Source organism: Macaca thibetana, chromosome 1 (genome assembly GCF_024542745.1).
Source record: "Macaca thibetana thibetana isolate TM-01 chromosome 1, ASM2454274v1, whole genome shotgun sequence".
In the NCBI taxonomy this organism is placed as follows: Eukaryota; Metazoa; Chordata; class Mammalia; order Primates; family Cercopithecidae; genus Macaca; species Macaca thibetana.
The window spans coordinates 162,082,222-162,099,255 of NC_065578.1; the positions used below are offsets into that span (position 1 = coordinate 162,082,222).

Here is a 17,034-nt window from a genome sequence, read left to right on the forward strand (position 1 = left end):
CCCTCCAGCTCTGGCTTCAGGCAGCTCTGTGCATGTGCAGTGCAGTTCCCCTGCAGTCCCTGCAGAGGCTGGCTGCACAAGTGCCCCCCTCCCCCAGCCCTGCACTGTGTCTCTGGAGAGCCACTGCAGCCCTCCTAGTCCTCGGTTCAACCCCTGGAGTGGCCAGTGATCACCTGACCGTCCCCACCCCCAAGCTGGTATCATTAAAGCCACTCCAGAGAGAGTGTTGTCTTCTCCTGACCATAAGGACTGCCCCCATAAAAAGAGACTCCCTGAGTGTTCCTGGTCTCTTGCCCTTCACGCTCACGACGCATTTCCTACGCGCTAATTCAAGTCCCTCCTGCTGCACAGACTTCCATCCAGAGGCTATCTGAGGCTCCCTGGCAGCTGGGCCAGATGTGTCACCCTCCCTTGGCTCTCAGCAGGGCAGCGCCCTGGACAGCATCCCCATTCCTCCTACGCTCCAGCCCAGAGCTGCATGTCGCTTGCCCAGACTCAGGGCAGCCAATCACAGGAGGCCAGGACTGGCCCTCTCTCCTCCTTGGGAGCTGATCCCAGATCAGAGGAGCCCCCACCCCCTGCCGCCCCTCCTCCCTCCCCTTCTGGGTGTGTTGCCGTTTGAAGCTGAATCAGGTAAAGTGTACCTGGCTCCTGGTGCCGTGGCAGGAAAGCCCGGCCAGAGGCTGCTGAAGGTGCTGCTGGGCAGGCGGGCAGCTCCGGAGATTCCACAGTTCCCCCAGGAGGTTCAAGAGCCACTGATCAGGAACAGCGCTGCTGGAGGAACAAACCCAGAGAGGTAACCGTGCGAAGGTGGTGGCTGAGGGATGTGCCCGAGTTTGATCCTGAAATAGTGATGGCCCCACCCGGCCTGGAGGAGGGAGGCCAGGAACACTGTTTACTCAGGGCTTAGTCACCCCGATGGCTTTCCTACCCAAAGGAAAGGAAAACAGAGCCAAGCCACCTGCTGGCTGGGGTTATGCACCCACCAGTGTGGGGAGAAGGCGAGACCAGCTGTGCTGCCAAGGCCATTGCTACTGAGCGGGCATTTTCCCATGGACTTGCTCGATGTGAAGGGTCTAGGCAGGAGGAGAGCTGGGCCTGGGTCTGAACTTGGGAGCAGGCTCAGGAGGGGCAGAGCAGTGGTGAGGGGACTGGCCACGGGAGAGATAGTCCAGGCTCAACCCCAGCTCCATTACTTAGTTGTTGTGGGACCACAAGCCATTTGCATATCTAGGTCTCTGTCCCTTCACTTGTTAAGTGAGTTAATAATAGTATATGGCTCACAGCAGTGTGTGAGAATCAAATGGGTAAAGTGCTTAGACTAGTACTTGGCATAGAATAAATGTTATATAAATATTTTTGTTGTTTTTAATCCTGCCATTTACTAAAAATATGATCTTCCTTAAACTCACTTAAGCTCGCTGAGCCTCAGTTTCCCCATCCATAAAATGGGAGTAGAAAGTTATTTAAGGGAGGGCGGGGCACAGTGGCTCATGCCTGTAATCTCAGCCAGTCAGGAGGCTGAGGCGGGAGGATCACTTGAAGCCAGAAGTTCGATTCTGTCTCTACAAAAAAATTTTAACAACCCAGCATGAGGGTGCATAGCTGTAATCAGGAGGCTGAGGCAGGAGGATTACTGGAACCCAGGAGTTCAAGTTTACAGTGAGCTATGATCGTCCCACTGCACTCCAGCCGGCATGACAAGGTGAGATCCTGTTTCTTTAAAAAAAAAAAAAAAAAGGGAAACTAAAAGAAAATTAACTTTAAAAAGAGCTAAGGGAACTTGAAGAGATTAAATAAATAAATTGCTAGCACATGGTAAGGTGCCTAGCAAATAACAATCTCCTTCCCTATGGTGTGAGCCAAGATTCTGTCCCCATTAGAACACAGCATTTCCTCCCACTCAGTGCCTGTGCTTTTTATCCTGCTCCCAGAGGAGGCAGTTTGGATGGATGAGTTTTGTATTTTAAGGCTCAGACCTCTGCATTGCTGCTCTACCACAGACATTAAATGAAGGTGACACGGCTCGTGAGACCACCTGCTTTGCTAGAATAGTCATGGACTGGTGACACTCACCTGTGCCCATTCAATTGCCATTTATCCAGCAGCCATTCAATTACCCCTCCACATCAGGTACTTCTTGGACACCTCCTGTATGTCAGGGGCAGGGCTGGACCCACAAGAAATAGAGGGGGCGTGAGGTTCCTGCCCTTCAAGGAACTCCTGCTCTTTGAAAGAGCAAGACACAAATGCACAGCAAGGTGAAGAGCAAGGCGAGAGCACACCAACCAACTCTGACCACTGACAGCCAACATGCCAAGGCTTTAGGATTCAGGGAGGAGAAGGAGCAGAAACAGGAGAGGGTAGCAAAGTTCTGTGGACAAAGAAAGACCCAAATGGGTTCCAGAAGTAGGAGTAGGAGTTGGATGAGTAGAAAGGCAAGGGGCTGATTCTCCCGGAAAGGAGCAACTCTGTGAACATGGGCTTAGAGGGGAGAACGCAGAGGCTGCTTGAGAGAAGAGAAAGAGCTGTGTTCATGCTGAAGCTGAGGGCTGATGTGGGGATATGGGGGAAGAGAAGGTTGGAGAGAAGGATGGCAGACTGCTGGGAACCTAGATGCCAGGCCTGGGAGTGTGAGCAGCTGTTGATTACTGAGTACTTCCCAGCCACGAAGCCGCCAAGGTGTTTTCATGCACGATCTTCTTGAACTTTGCAGTAACCTTAGGAAGTGAGTGCTGTTGCTCTCCCCAGCCTACAGAAGAGAAAATGAATAGGCTTGCTCAAGGTCATATAGTTGGGAAGTGGCAAAGCCAGGATTCTCACACACATCTGGCTGGCTCCAGAGTCCCTGGTCGTAAGCCAAGGTATGACAAGTTCAGAGAGCCCCAGTTCCCTCTAAAATATGGGTAATTGCATGCATGAGACAGGTTGGAGAATCCCAGTGACAGCCTGCACACAGAGGGAGCTGCAAGGGCCTCAGCCACCAGGAGGGGAACCTGGGATGGGGGCAGTGGAGAACCAGGGCCATGGTCTACCCTGGCCACAGGTCCAGGCTCTCCTGGCCTCGGTCCCTCCTGTGGAGTGGGGTCTGCAGACACCCACTTCACAAGAACACCCTGAGGCTCAAATGAGATCCAGAGTGTGAAGCATCACAAGTGCTGAACAATGTTAGTTCATGAATCTCCTTCCATCATTACGGGTGCCATCTCCCCTCCAGCCTTGCAGCTGTAGTCACTTCCCACCTACAAATTCTCTGGATCTATTAATATGATCTGGAGAGGCCACCAGGCCCATCTTCCTTGGGAACCCTCAAACTTTTGTTCTGTGGCCCCTAAGGGCTTTTCTCTCCCATGAAATACCCATCACCTACAAGGGAGACTCCTTTTTGTAGAGAAGGGAGTAAGAATCCTTTTTCCTCTGTTCCCCTGAGTTGGCAATAATATGGGCCCCAGGGCATGACTCTCTGCTTGAGGTCGGCACTGGAGCCTAGGGCAGGAGGGCTGGGGAGGAGACAGCCGTGATGATGGGTGGGCGACTCAGAGGGCAAAGTCTGGCAGGCAGCACCCTTGGGGGCAGCTTCCATGGTACCCACCCTTCCACCCCAGCCTCCCTGGCTTCCCAGCCTGTGAACCCAGCTCTGAGGTTGACTGTTCCTCATCAAGGGAGGCTCAGGCACAGCTTGAATTTCCAGGGTTCAAACTGATTTCCTCTGCAGAACTGCCTGGTTCATTCTGACCATGACTTCACTGTGTCTATAGGAGGCTTTTCCTTCCTCTTTGTCTTCTTTGAAATTAACATTGATTAATCATAAGCATTCAGAAACACTCTTGAGCACCTACTGTGTGCAACCAATGATGAGAACAGGAATCGTAGCAACTTGCATTTGCACAGCAGTATGAGTCACTTCAGCCAGAGAGAGCAAGTTAAATACTGGGTTCCTAGGCATAATTTTGGCCAGGGTCTCACCTTTCCCTTCTGCAACCCCAAAACCCACCCCCCAATAAGGTTGTTGGACTCCTCAGAAGGTATTTCTACTCCCCGAAAGGCAAAGCACGGAGCAGTTTTATCTGATGGTAAGATTTGTGCAGTCCCATTAGCACCTATTGGTGGCTTTGGGACAAGAGTCCAGGTGTCGGGCTTCTGAGCCATAGACTCTTCCTCCTCCCCTTGGGTGGGGTGGGGTAGTAGGAGTAATGTAGGGAATGGACTTTCTTCTGAATCTGAGTCTTATTCTTCTGGGCTACGAAAGACTCGTTCCTGGACAGGATGGCGATGCCTACCCAGTCCCAGAGTGTAGAAAGGATCCCTTGAATCCCAGGTCCACATTTATCAGCTGTGTGACCTGTGGCAAGTTGCTTAACCACTTTGTGCCTCGTTCTTCTCATCTGTAAGTTGGGGATACCATCAGTCCTGACATCATAAGGTCGTAAGGAGAGTTTTGTAGTACACTTAGAACAGCGTCTGGCATATAGGTAAGTGCCAGGTGTGTGTGGGCACTAAGATGTGGTCCTTTTGTCCTCTACTAGACTGAGGGCAGCAGTTGAGGTTGTCCTGTGCTGGGTCCCCAGCCCACAGAAGGATTCCTTGAAGGAGCTCAAGAGATGTTATTTGGTAGGTGGATTGACAGGCAATAGAACACATGGTTGAATAAATTCAATTTATTAGAATTATTTGAATTCAGTTACCCTTTTCATTCAAAGATTTGAGGGGAAAAAACAGACATTTGATGCATAGAATTTTCCTTTTAGACTCTATCAGGACAGATGTGACTATGGGAAGCTACTGGGTGTGAGCATTGGTGCTGTGTCCATTGCAATGTTGATGGAACAATGTTGGAGGGGCACCTGCCGTCCTGGGCTTCTCTTAGCCACATCCAAGGGTCCTAGAGCTTCTGGGAGCTTTTCTGAAGGTCACTCATCCCCTACCGGCAATAACAGCTACCATTAATTCAATTGCTTTTAGGTGCCACATGGCTCACATACATTACCTTTATCTTTACAGTAACCTCTAAGGTAGGTATTATTACCTTCACTTTTCAGATGAGGAAACAGGCTTACAGAAATCAGTTACTGGCCTAAAGCTACTTAGCCAGTAAGAGCAGTGCCAGGATTCATCCCGGCCAGTTTGATCTAAAGCCCGTGCTCAAGGTTTAGGAGGTAGAAGCTTGATATTTTTCCTAGGAATTGGGGGTGGTTACCTCTGGGAACATCTTCCCATGACTCCACAGCATTGCAAATGCCCGGTTATATTCAGGTAACTGGGAAGGACTAAGCTCCTCACCCAACTCCACCCTCAAGAGATCCTGTAACAATCATTACTCATAAAAAAGTTGGGGACCCCTGCCTAGCCAAGAAAGTCCTCATATATCAACCCAATGAGACCTGGGTAAATTCAATCAGCTGTGCGACGCTGAGCATCTCTCTTAGCCTCTCTGAGCCTGTTTCCTCTTCTGTAAACCGGAAGAGTAATAACTTCTCTCAGGTGTGAGGATGACATGAGATAAGGAAAGCAGAGCACGCCACAAAGCACCAGGCATCAGAGGGCACCTAGTCCACGCTAGCCCTTCCTTCTCCACCCTGTTTCTCTTCTTTAAGACTCTCAGCAAAGTGATGCCACAATGAGGACTTGGCTTGGTCAGCCCATGTCAAAGCTCTGTGAGTTTTTCTCTCTGTGAAACTGGATGCAGCCAGGTTGCTGGGGAGCAACAGAGGTTTCCAAACTTGAGGCAGGGAGGATGGCATGGAAGGCAGTGTGAAGGGCTAAGCAGGCTCTGGGGCCCATGGACAGTACTCCCTCATTCAGTGCAGGCTAAGGGGCAAGTGGGGCCGGAATCCCGCCTACACGACACCCACCCAGAGCATGAAGCATTGTTTTCTAACCCAGCAAGGTGCCATGTGGGCTCATGGGCACAGGGCCTGGCTGCCCCTTCTCCCATCAACGTTGAAACTATACCTGTCAAGATTCGGAAATGATTGTTTATGTTGAATATGTGGTCTGGAGTGTTCACTATGTATATGGTGGGGGTGGTGAGGTTATCCTTCTAGAAATATTTACAGGTTGTGTGACAGACCCCACAAGGGAGATCGTAAGATTTCCTATTTGGTTTTTTGTTGTTGTTTTGGTTTTTTTTTTTTTTTTAGACAGAGTCTGGGTCTGTCACCCAGCCAGGTGCAGTGCCGCAATCACAGTTCACTGCAGCCTCCACCTCCTGAGCTCAGCTGATCCTCCCACCTCAGCCTCCCGAGTAGCCAGAACTACAGGCGTGCATCACCACATCTAGTTAATTGTTTTTATTTTTAGTAGAGATAGGCTCTCTACTCAAGTATGCAGAACCTAATGAAAGATGAATATGATATTTAATGACAGTTTTTTTCAAGTTAGTGATAAAAAGATGGTCTACTTAATGAATGCTAAATAAATTGACACTGCCAATTATTGGTCTACAAAATTAAAACAGAACCCTATTGGAAACCATATACTAAACTGAATTCCTAAAGGAAAATGTAGGGGTGAGTAAGACTTAAAAAAGACTAGAAGCACAAGTTTCCCAAGCTGGTCACAAATTCCTGGGCTCAAGCGATCCTTCCACCTCAGTCTCCGAAAGTGCTGGGATTACAGGTGTGAGCCACCACACCCGGCCCCTGTTTGTTTGTTTGTTTGTTTTAATATATGTATCCTGGAGATTTAAAGGCAGAATTTCCTGAAGTGTATTCTATTTGATGTTAGCGGGCTTAAGACCATTTTTTAAAAAGTGTTCTGTCCCATTGGGAATTCAGAGGTTAAACACAAACAGGTTTCTTTACTTGTGGGCCTTCCCAGGGCCTCTGATGCTAATGTGCCCTCCAAGGGCGAATGCTAATGTGGGTATCCAAGGAGGGGCATGTGGGGAGCTGCATTTCTCAAATTATGGAGCCCTTAGGGGAAAGGTTTTAGAAACCATCTTGCCTGGAGGCAGGGGGATGAGTGAGAACTCCACAGAGCTAATGAGTTCTGTCATTCTGAGTCCTTGGCGTCCTGATAAATGTTCCCAGTTTTGGCAGCAGTGGGTAGAGGGGAGGCTATGGAAGCAGTCTCCCTGTTGCTGCCCAAAAGCAGCATTATGGACTAGCCAACTCTCAGAAATCTCTCAGAGTGGTAGGCGAAAAAGAAGACTATGGAATCACTTTCCCCAATACCTCCTTCAGAGTCATGGGTTCCCTGTTGAAAGAGACATATTCAGCCAGTTCCTGACCTCAGACCCCCAATTCTGGTTCCAGTCCCACTAAAGACAATGAGAAAAGCAGGAAAGGTAGAATGATGTCTTCTTCTTCAGAGTTCACATCTGCCTTTGCCTCCCCAGGGCTTCCCACCAGTGTCAATCAACAAATACTGAGCTTGTACTGTGTGTCTCAAAGAAGGATAAGACCAGAGTTCTTGGGCTCACAGTTTACAGCCTGGGTTGGGAGCAGTGACAGGAAGAGCCCTGGGGAGAGGGCCCTCAGGCTGCCTGTTGCCCATGCAGAGTATAAGACTGAGGAGGGTGGGGAGACAGGGCCCTGGTGAACACTGGGCACCAGGGAGAGGCCTGGGAGAGATGGGCAGGGGATGAGTATGAAACCATTAACAGCAAGTTATGATAACGTACCATCCCCAGGAGCGTGGACAGTGAGATCCTCTGGCAATAGGGACAACAAGGGGCTAATACTGCTGGGGCAAACTAATGCTACACAATTAGAAGCAGCAAGGCATTGCAAAGGAGGGCCGGGAGACCCCCGCTGGCAATGCACCCTCTCTGGTGCAAGTCAGATTTGAGGATTAGAAAGTTCTTTCCACAATAACTGATGATAGCTGGCCCTAAACAAACTAACTGTACATGGTACAACTGAGCGCAGACTGCAGGCATAAGAGCTCAGGTAGCTTGCACCACGAAGAAAGCTCCTGGGAGGAACGGCAGTTACTTCCTGCCAAGCACATCTGCTCGGCTGCTTCCCAGGGCAAAGTAAACTAGAGTACAGCTGGTGATGAACGGGGTTGCTGAAAGCAAGGAGTGGCTTCTGTCCCAGAGAGGAACCAGGGCCCCTTAAAAAGGGGGACAGCACTGCCTGCAACTAATAGTCTGTGCCTACTCAAGGCAACCAACGGGTTCATTCAACTAGCTCTTTCAGCAGTCACCATGGGGGCTAAGAGTAGAGGGAAAGCTCTTCCACTGTTTCAGAGCCACATTTTTATCTAGTAAGTTGCCTAATGCTGATGCAATTGCTATTTTTAACTCAAAACAACAAAATACATCTAATTGTATTGATACATGTTTTATGTACATGTGTACATAGTGAAAGTTTAAGTGATATGAATTGCTTAACAAACACAAGCAGAAAATTAGTAGACGTTGACAGAAAACTCAATAGCTTTTCCTAAGGGGTCTTCTCTTACCCTGAATTTTCCAGGAGACCTAGGGACCCACAGTCCCCAAAGGGAGCTGTCACAGGAAGTGATGACTTTGACACCCGTGGGGTGGGGATGGGAATTTCATCAATCTGTGGCCGCCATTGCGTCTCACCACCACACTGTGGCGCTATTGATAGCTCGTTCTGCCCAGTCCCATGAACTTAGCCGATGAGTAGGTTCTCTTGCTACTGATAGATCCTCCTGGGCCCTCTGCTCAGGTTTTCTAAGCTCAGGCAAGAGGGCTCCTGCTGCTTGACTCAATCTGATGATACTTCAGTCTGCGTATTCCCAGCAGCAGAACTCCATGGGCCACCCGCCAAACACATCTTCAAGGGGGTGTTACCCTCCCAAAAGGTGACCAGGGTGACCTTTAGTTCTTCTCTTAGCAGAAGCTAAATAACAGCATCATAATTTGAATCTTCAGCGGGATATCCCCTCCAGGAATTATAATTATAATCGTAATTCCTCTCCAGCAGGAATAATTTACTAAGATTCTTTTGTTAGGTCAGTGTAAACCTCTCCGATCATTTGATCAGATGAGAAGCCACTAGTAGAAATACTGAGGGAAGAGGTGGGAAACTGAGATTGTGGGTTAGCCTTTATTAGTTCATGAATTCCTAACAGTGGGTCCTTAAAAAGTGACTTACCCTTCATGTGCCTCAAGTTTCTCACCCGTAAAACCAAACAATATTAGCACGTACCTCTCAAGGATGGCATGAGAATTAAATGAGATGATTCACATCAGGCTCTTAGCACAGTGTCTTGCACATCATGAATAATAAGTGTAGCTATGATTATCATTATTATTATTATTTCACTACAATGTTTGTTTGCTGTTCTATCCTAGTACGTAGAGCAGTACCAGGATATCCAGGACCCTCTGTACATATTTACTGAATGAAAATCATACCGCTTAATGGTAATATGCTACACTGTGTTCTTCAGCTTCGTATTCAGTGATAGACGCAGAACACAATTGCAGGTGTGTACCCCCCTATGCTACCTGGCAGGTAGGTTATGAGTTGTTTCTTTTTCCTTTTTTTTTTTTTTTTTTTTTTTGAGACAGGGTCTTGCTCTGTTGCCCAGGCTGGAGTGCAGTGGTGAAGCCTCAGCTCACTGCAACATCTGCCTCCTGGGCTCAAGCCATCCTCCCCACTCAGCCTCCCTCTGAGTAGCTGAGACCACAGGCACATGCCACCAAACCCCACTAACTTTTTTAATTTTTCGTAGAGACAGGGTTTTGCCATGTTGTCAGGTTGGTCTCAAACTCCTGGGCTCAAGTGATCCTCCCTCCTTGGCCTCACCAGGTGCCGGGATTACAGGTATGAGCCACCGCGCCTGGCCTATCAGTTCTTTTCTAACAGTAAAGACAGAATTGGCTCAAGAAATACACAGTCCAACTGTGAGGTTTCTTGTTTGAATCACCTTTCTGAATTGTTATATGAAAAAATGTAAATAGTATATGAGGAAAATAAATAAGTTATGAATATTAAATCAGCATGAACAAATAGTAAGTTGTACTTGTTAAAATTGTCGTAAACTTCTGACCCCTATCAAATTAAATTTAAATAATGAAGTCAAATATGAATAGACAGGGGTCATATGGGAGAGTGCAGTCTGGATCCCAAATTTGTACAGTAAAAGAGAACTGCTAGAAAATCATTTTGAGCAAGGGACTGATAGGTGTTACCTGAGAAATAAAAGCCCTAGCCCCTGCCTTCGGTTGCTTACATTCTGGTTGAAGACATAGAATAATGCACAACCCATGTTGGAAGTCAGAGAGCTCAGGCAGTCAGAATGGGCAGGAGCTGGAATCAAGGATGGCAGGACTCTGGGTAAAGCAGAGAGGCGTAGAGAGGGCCCCCAGGACCAGAGCCAGCACAAGCCAAGTGTGAGATCAGGAGAGCTAAGAGTTCCAGAGAAGACTGACCTGATAGATCTGAGGGTCTGTTTGGGAGACATTTTCTAGAACCTTCTCTTGAAAGCAACGGGGAGCCTTTGAAGGCCATTGAGAAGGGGAGGGATATGTGAATTTGTCCTGAATTCTCAGACATTTGGTTTCACTCTTTTTTTTTTTTTTTTTTTTTTTTTTAAGGAGAATCTCGCTCTGTCGTCCAGGCTGGAATGCAGTGGCATGGTCTTGGCTCACTGCTACCTCCACCTCCCAGGTTCAGGCGATTCTTCTGCCTCAGCCTCCCAAGTAGTAGGGATTACAGGCGCCCACCATCCCACCCGGCTAGTTTTTTTTATTTTTAGTAGAGACAGGGTTTCATCATGTTGGCCAGGCTGGTCTCGAACTCCTGTCCTCAAGTGATCCTCCCACCTCAGCCTCCCAAAGTGCTGGGATTGCAGGTGTGAGCCACCACGCCTGGCCTGGTTTCACTTTTGAGAACACATCTAAGTCTCCGTGATGCTTAGAATCATTGTTGATTTTTCTTGGTCCTCATTTAGTGTGGAGGACAAAGCGAGCTGGAAACAGACTCAGGGCCTGCAATAAGGACAGAGGTGAGAGGGTGCAGAAGGAGACATTCTCAGGAATCTGAGTTTACCACGAACTCCTCCTGTCAGGGAGAGAGCTAGCCCCTTTCTGTCTCTTGGAGAGGCCGTGCCCAGTGGCCAAGGTGTCACGCTGCCCATCACTCACTCACTTGCTAAGTCCTGAGCATCTTTTACGAAGAGGGAAAAAATAATAGAGTCGTGATAAGTGCTAATATAGACCTTATGGTACCCTGTAGACACACACAAGAGGTGGGCGTGCGATCAGAGAGGCTTCCTAGACAAAATGGCACCTAACCTGGATCTGATAACCACATTCAATGAAGCTTGGTGGCACCTAAACTCAACACACACCAATTATTTCTGAAATAACAGCTTCCTAAATCCTATGAAAGGCTACGTGTAATCAGTCCCACCCTAACAAACCCAGCTTTCTGCCTAATCCTCTCTCTCAGTTATTCCACATGTATTTGTGGAGCATCTATTACTTGACAGGGGCTGGGCTAGGCTCAGGACATACAGGTGAAAGAATAGATGCCCCCATTAGGTGCCACGGAGAAACCCAGGGTGGGGTGAGAGGGTGTATCTCGGACCATAGGGACTGGGGCAGGGAAGGCTTTGATGACTGTCTTTGCCAGGCAGAGGGCTTTGAACGGACCAACAACACCTACCTGGTTATCAAAGAGGCATTCCTTTCCATAAAGAGTTGGCTTCCCTCGTTGGCTGATGGCTGCTGCTGCTAATTCAATAGGCAGTCTCAGACCTTCTTCTAGATGTAAGGCCCTGGAAGGGATCAGTGATGAGACTTAATCCCCACTCTCAAGGGACATGACAAAATTGGGCATTTGTATAAGCTATGCCCTTTAGGAGGTGTTTTTGCATACATACTTTCACAGTTGATTCGCTTATTAATTTCTTGTCAGGGATGTTTCCCTTGCCCTTCCTAGGGAAACCATGACTCAAAGCGGTCACCCGACTAGTAAGAAGGGATGCGCACAAGATTTTAACCCAGATCTGTGCCCCTTCAGTAGCCAACCACCTCTCCTCATGAGGCTTACAATCCCGTTTGCGGGTGGAGATGATACAAATAAGCCCAAAATACAGGCCTTTCCTAACTGATATGTTCACTCTCCTCTCCTCTTATTTAGAAATGTTTCCCGGGACTCCCTCCACTGAGCTGGCGCACTCCTAACAGCAGCCATCAGTTTGGGCACCCCGGACTGCCCAGGGATCAGGGATCTCGAAGGCCGTGAGGACCAAGGACCAGGCGCTGGGGTGGGGGTGGAGGGCATGGAGCCTGGGGTTTAGGCCTGAGGTGCCCATGTTGGGCGGCAGGAAGAGGCAAGGCGTGCGGGTCTGTGGCCGTGCCCATGGGTGCTGCGGAGCGAGGTGTGGGCCCTCAGAGTTCCGCGGCGCCATGGGCTGGATCTGAGAAGGTGTGCACCGACCCCCTGAGAGGGGCCACACTTGTCTAGGACGATGGCTGGTGTTAGGGAGTCCTTGGAAGCCACCCTAAAGGGCGAAAAGAGGCCCTAGCAAATCCTGGTACCCCGGAGCTGCTGCTAGCGATGTGATTTGCCCCAGTGGTCGAGACCCTGTAGACCCCAAGCAGGGGCCATTCGGTGGGGGCCTCACTCTGGGTCCAGCTCCACGTGGCACCATGAACAATAACTTCTGCCGGGCTCTGGTGGACCGGAGGCCCCTGGGGCCCCCCAGCTGCATGCAGCTGGGCGTCGTGCCCCCTCCCCGGCAGGCGCCCCTGCCTCCCGCCGAGCCCCTAGGCAACGTGCCCTTCCTGCTGTACCCGGGCCCAGCCGAGCAGCCCTACTACGACGCCTACGCGGGGGTGTTCCCCTATGTGCCCTTCCCCGGTGCCTTCGGGGTCTACGAATACCCCTTCGAGCCAGCCTTCATCCAGAAGCGCAACGAGCGCGAGCGGCAGCGCGTTAAGTGCGTCAACGAGGGCTACGCGCGCCTCCGCGGCCACCTCCCCGGCGCCCTGGCAGAGAAACGACTTAGCAAGGTGGAGACGCTGCGCGCCGCCATCCGCTACATCAAGTACCTGCAGGAGCTGCTGAGCTCGGCCCCAGACGGCGCGACGCCCCCCGCCGCCCGCGGCCTCCCGGGCACCAGGCCCTGCCCCGCGCCGCCCGCCGCCCCCCGGCCCGACCGCCCTGGCGACGGCGAGGCCCGGGCGCCCTCCTCCCTGGTACCGGAGTCATCCGAGTCCTCCTGCTTCTCCCCCTCGCCTTTCTTGGAATCGGAGGAATCCTGCCATTGATCGGGCTTGTGGCAGCCCCTGGCTTGGGGAATGATCCGTCGGCCCCGTCCCACTTTCGGGAGCAGCGGGAGGCTGCTGGGTCACCCGCGATGCGCCGCAGGCTGGTGACTGCAGGAGGTCCGCGGTGCTCCCGTGTCTGCGACATCCTTCCTCCTCCATCAACTTGGGGAGGAAGTGCAGGGCAACGGGTGCGAGGCGCGCGATAGAGACCTGAGGAGCTCCGTGGGTGCAGCGAGGGGCAGGGCCTGGGACTGCTCCGGGCGTCCTGCGTCCCCTCCGGGGTGCAGAGGGGCACTCCAGGACGATTATCCCTGGGTCTGGCTCCCGCTCGGCCCGCTCCTGCTTCTTCCTTCCTCGCCGCAGGCGCAGCCCAGTCTCTGCGAGTTCCCGGGAGGCAAGCCCGGCTTTGATCCCTCGGTTACCATGCCCCTGCTCTCCACCAGATGGCTTCAAATACTAGCGACTTCTTTGGGAGCACGCTTGCCCTTTGAGAAAGGAACCCAGAGGAAGGGATGGGAGGCCAGGCCGCTGCCGGCGCTCAGCCCGGACCGAACCCACAGACTCAGCAGAGGCGACCTGTGTGCCCTGGTGGCGTTCTCTAGCTTCCTTGGTGGGGGGCGATCACTCCCTTCACACCCCCCAACGAGGTCATCTAGTTTTGTCCCAGGTTGGGTGGGGACTGTGGTTTTTTTCCCTCAGACTGTAAGCCTTGGGGGAAGGGGGTGTGCATATGGGTACATAGGCACTGTGTTGGCACCAAAGAGCTAAATAAAAGGATTTTTGAATTTTTCTCATTCCTAGATCATTGTCTACCCTCACCCTTCCTGGTGCCCCTTTCTCATTCCCACTCCTAGTCCAGAGTACTTGCTGGAAGGGTATGTGGGATTCGCTGTTAGCGCATTTAAGGTTCAGTGTTAGCTCAGGCATTCAATGAATTTTTTTTTTTACTTTTAATTTTAATTTTTATTTTTGAGACAGGTTTTGCTCTGTTGCCCAGGCTGGAGTGCAGTGATTCTATGCCTGCTCACTGCAACCTCTGCCTCCTGGGTTTGAGCAATTCTCCTGCCTTGGCCTCCAGAGTAGCTGGGATTACAGGTGCACACCACCACGCCCACTAATTTTTGGCCATGCTGGTCTGGAATTCCTGACCTCAAGTAATCTGCCCACCTTGGCTTCCCAAAGTGCTGGGATTACAGGCATGCGCCACCGCGGCTGACCTCAATGAACTTTTCTTTTTGAGACAAAGTCTCACTCTGTCTCATTCTGTCACCCAGGCTGGAGTACAGTGGCCCGATCTTGGCTCGTTGCAGCCTCAACCTCCCAGACTCAACTGATCCTCTCACCTTGGCCTCCTTACTAGCTGGGACTACAAACACACACCACCACACCCTGCTAATTTTTGTATTTTTTTGTAGAGACAGAGTTTCACCACTTGCCCCGGCTGGTCTTGAACTCCTGAGCTCTAGCCATTTGCCCACCTCAGCCTCCCAAAGTGTTGGGATTACAGGCATGAGCCACCACGCCTGGCCTCAGTGATCATTTACAGGGAGCATAGTATATGTGGGGACTGTGCAGAGAAGGGGCCAGAGTCCCAGAGATAAAGCACACAACCTTTACACCTGTAGGGGTGGGAGGAGGTGAGGAAGAAAGATACACAGCAGATGCTCCACAGTGAGGCAGGTGCTATGCCAGAGGTGTGTACACTCAGGGATGTTCTGGGAGTCTTCCAGCCCACTGGAGAGGGGTTTACTGTTTCCCTGACATGGGATTGCTTGGGGGGTGGGTTGAGGGTATGTTTGGGGAGTCTTGGCTGATGGTGCAAATACTGAGCTAGGCAGAGGGTGCTGTGGAGCTGTCCTGACTTAGGCTGCCCAGTGCCTTCTCCAGACAATGTCATGGGGCTGAGGAGGGGAAACCTAATTTTGGCATGAGGGGGCCACTCTGCCGTTTGAGGTTCCATATCCAAGGCTACCACTTCCTGATCTCTGTTGCCGCAGGCTGGAAACCTTCCATCCTGTCTCCCTCTCCCACTGCCCCTGCCCCATCCCAGGCCTGTGTGTAAGTTCTTCTCCCCATCCCCCACCCTCCTCAGGGGACAGATTGGGAAGCCACTGGCTGGACTGGATGGAATGACAGCTGTCTGGCCTCAGGAGCTCAGGCCCGGCAGTGGGGAGCCGAGTGGAGGCTAATTTTACTTGCTGGGAGTGGGGAGAGTAATCCTCCTGCCCCCACTGCTGCCCCCGCCCCCCGGCTGGCTCAGCAGGGCAGGCTCAGCCGACAGCCTCAGCCAGCCCAGTCCTCAAGGCGGGGGGCATTGGGGACGCAGGGAAGAGAGGGCACTGGGGAGGGGGAGCCAGATTCCCAGGGAAGCCATGGAGCCGTCCTCACCCCAGGATGAAGGCCTGAGGAAGAAACAGCCCAAGAAGCCGGTTCCTGAGATTCTGCCAAGGCCACCCCGGGCCTTGTTCTGCCTGACCCTGGAGAACCCCCTGAGGAAGGCCTGCATCAGCATCGTAGAATGGAAGTATCCTTCAGGGCCCAGGCCGTGGGGGGGAGCATGCATCATGGGGGAGGGATTCAGGGGTGATCACAGAGCACACACTTCCTACAGGAGGGCCAGGGAGGCCTGGGACTTAGACCTGGGGTGAACTCACAGAATTGAGTGAGGCTGGGGGAAGGAGCCCTCAGCTGCGCAGGAGAGGAGGAGGAGGAAGAGGAGGGAGAGAAGGAGGAGGGGGGAGGAGGAACAGGAAGAGGAGGAGGAAGAGGAGGAGGACTTGGTGGGGCTTCCTGGGCCTGAGCAGGCCACCCAAGTCCTGGGTGACAACCAGAGATGCCTACTGACCACCTATGGGTGGGGCCTGCTTCATGGGGACTGTTCCCAGGTGTGCCCAAATCCACATTATCATGGGGTGCCACTAGGTTTTTGAAGCACCAGCCTCATTTCAGAATAGGATAGGAACCAATAAAAGGTTCAATGGCCTCTTTGAGAAAACTCCCCCTTGTTTGGGTTGGGTGGGGGGTGACCCCTCTGGGGGCAGATCCCAGCTGAGGACAGAGCCAAGGGAAAAAATGGGTCTGAAAGACACCTGGTCTGAGTGGCTCCAAGACACAGGCCAAGCAAGCCTGGGTGTTCTAGCTCAGACGTGCCACCCTGGGGACAGAGACTTCGAATCTCATGCTGTGTTTGCATTTGCTCTGGGGGGAAGAATGCTGAAAATATCCGGGTTATCTGGGGAAGGGAGGAAGGAGTGACAGAGAGAAGGGGAGGGCTGTGTCAAGTGGGTTCTGAAAGCGAGGGTCGGGCATATTTGAAATATTTCTGAAGGGTTCTGGAAGGCTGGGCTCCTACCAACTGTTCCCTAGAAGGAAGGAGAATGAGGGATAACTAGAAGGACAAGACAAACGTGGGGCAAGTAGAGATATCTTGGGGTCAGTGTCAGCCTTGTTCCCTTCACCTGCCCTTGGCCAGTCGGTGAATCACCCACATCGAACCCTCCTAGGCCCTCCCTCCTTGCCTCTCTTCTGCAAACAGGTTTACTCCATGGGTTCTCCCTCTCCTCCACCCTCTGCTCCTCTGCACCTTCCCCTCTCGTAGCCCCCTGCCCCTGTGGCCCTCCTCTTTTCTCAAACACTGGAGGTTACTGGGAAGAGAATGGGATTTTTCTGTCAAGCCCATCTACATAATATGCCTCCCCATCCGCCCCCAAACAACTGCCTCGCTTCCTCCCTTGCTTTCTCTAGCTCTTTCCACACTTGCTGCCTAATGGGTCAGAAAGTCAAGAAAGCCATGGACCTGGGGTACCCTCTAGAAATGGCTGTGGGTGGGTGTG

General features: G+C 51.6%; 2 protein-coding genes and 1 long non-coding RNA gene across 3 annotated transcripts in view; 2 read left to right on the forward strand and 1 right to left on the reverse strand.

Annotated features, from left to right (window-relative positions):
* Positions 1 to 695: 695 nt before the first annotated feature.
* Positions 696 to 14,001, forward strand: ASCL5 (achaete-scute family bHLH transcription factor 5). Its single transcript, XM_050765153.1, has 2 exons — positions 696 to 796; positions 12,069 to 14,001. The coding sequence occupies exon 2, from the start codon at positions 12,581 to 12,583 to the stop codon at positions 13,199 to 13,201; it is 621 nt and encodes a 206-aa protein (XP_050621110.1). The 5' UTR covers positions 696 to 796; positions 12,069 to 12,580; the 3' UTR covers positions 13,202 to 14,001.
* On the reverse strand, positions 9,415 to 13,266 carry LOC126939639 (uncharacterized). Its single transcript, XR_007720440.1, has 3 exons — positions 13,134 to 13,266; positions 11,592 to 11,703; positions 9,415 to 10,912 (listed from the first exon to the last, which is right to left on the reverse strand). It is a non-coding gene; the product is annotated as an uncharacterized LOC126939639 (long non-coding RNA).
* Positions 14,002 to 15,355: 1,354 nt separating the features above from the next.
* CACNA1S (calcium voltage-gated channel subunit alpha1 S) overlaps positions 15,356 to 17,034 on the forward strand; it is a 74,728-nt gene continuing 73,049 nt past the window's right edge. Inside the window, exon 1 of the mRNA XM_050765178.1 lies at positions 15,356 to 15,725. Coding sequence (XP_050621135.1) covers positions 15,574 to 15,725 — 152 coding nt within the window. The 5' untranslated portion in view covers positions 15,356 to 15,573. The remainder of the gene's footprint in view (positions 15,726 to 17,034) is intronic.

Excerpts from the sequence above, each read along its gene's own strand:
- ASCL5 (XM_050765153.1), top strand. The coding sequence starts at position 12,581 with ATGAACAATAACTTCTGCCGGGCTCTGGTGGACCGGAGGCCCCTGGGG.